This window comes from Delphinus delphis, chromosome 1 (genome assembly GCF_949987515.2).
Source record: "Delphinus delphis chromosome 1, mDelDel1.2, whole genome shotgun sequence".
In the NCBI taxonomy this organism is placed as follows: Eukaryota; Metazoa; Chordata; class Mammalia; order Artiodactyla; family Delphinidae; genus Delphinus; species Delphinus delphis.
The window spans coordinates 128,779,033-128,780,133 of record NC_082683.1 but is presented as its reverse complement, the minus strand read 5'-3'; the positions used below and the strand labels follow the sequence as shown (position 1 = coordinate 128,780,133).

At 44.1% G+C, this 1,101-nt stretch overlaps 1 protein-coding gene across 1 annotated transcript in view; it reads left to right on the top strand.

The window, feature by feature from the left end:
* Positions 1-435, top strand: part of TNFSF4 (TNF superfamily member 4) — a 16,835-nt gene extending 16,400 nt beyond the window's left edge. Inside the window, exon 3 of the mRNA XM_060015859.1 lies at positions 86-435. Within this exon, the coding sequence (XP_059871842.1) occupies positions 86-435 (350 nt within the window). The remainder of the gene's footprint in view (positions 1-85) is intronic.
* Positions 436-1,101: the final 666 nt, after the last annotated feature.

Here is a 1,101-nt window from a genome sequence, read left to right as displayed (position 1 = left end):
TTCATGTGTTTCTAGACATATTGGAAGGCTGTTGCCCAACGCTGAGCTAAGGAATCTTTTTTTTTTTTTACCCTACCCTCCTTAGAGTGTGAAAATGAGAATGGTTTCATCATCACATCCCCAAACAAGGATGGAACCATGAAGGTGCAAAACAACTCAATCATCATCAACTGTGATGGGTTTTATCTCATCTCCCTGAAGGGCTACTTCTCTCAGGAGCTCAGCCTCAGGCTTCAGTACCGGAAGGGTCGAGAACCCCTCTTCTCCCTGAGCAAGGTCACATCTGTTGACTCTGTCACAGTAGCCAATCTGGCTTTCAAGGACAAAGTCTACCTGAATGTGACCACTCACAGTGCCTCCTGCGAAGACATTCAGGTGAATGGTGGGGAATTGATTCTCATTCATCAAAATCCTGGTGGATTCTGTGTCTACTGAGGACCTGATGGCTGCATCTAAGCCAGGCACCAACATGAATGCCAAACTGGGGGTGGACAGGACACAGATTCTTCCTTGGGAGTGGAGGAGTTATCCCAGCTCAGCCCTCATATATGGCCACTTGAGATGTGACCAGAAGATCACTCCCTTCCCCACTCAGGGATATTTAAATCTTTATTTTATGTACCAATTAACTTTATGTATTTATCCTTATATCTTCTAAATCACCTAGCCCTCATCCCTCAGGATTGCCTCAAGCCTGTTGGCACCTCCAAGAGAGTGAGAAAAATAGGTGCCTCTTCCTCAGGATGTTGTTTCTATTGATCAGGAAATTATTGTAATACACTTTCATTATTGAAAAAGACACTTGACTACCATGTGCTGGATATTTGACATCTGGTACTGTCAAAATGAAGAAGACCAAGGAGAGGGTTTATGAATCTGCCAAAGGTGGTGGATTGACCCCTGGCAGCCAAAGGTGCCTCTTCAAGATGAAATTGGTTGAAGTTTGCACATTGCCTAAATACCTCTCTCATGTGGCGGAGTTCAAAAGGAAAAGCAACTTGTGAACAGCTGTCAGGACTTGATGAAGATAGCTGGCTAAGGAATACTCTGTGCTTTTTTCTTTCTTTTTCCTCCATTTTGCTTTCCCAGCCTCCAAATGTT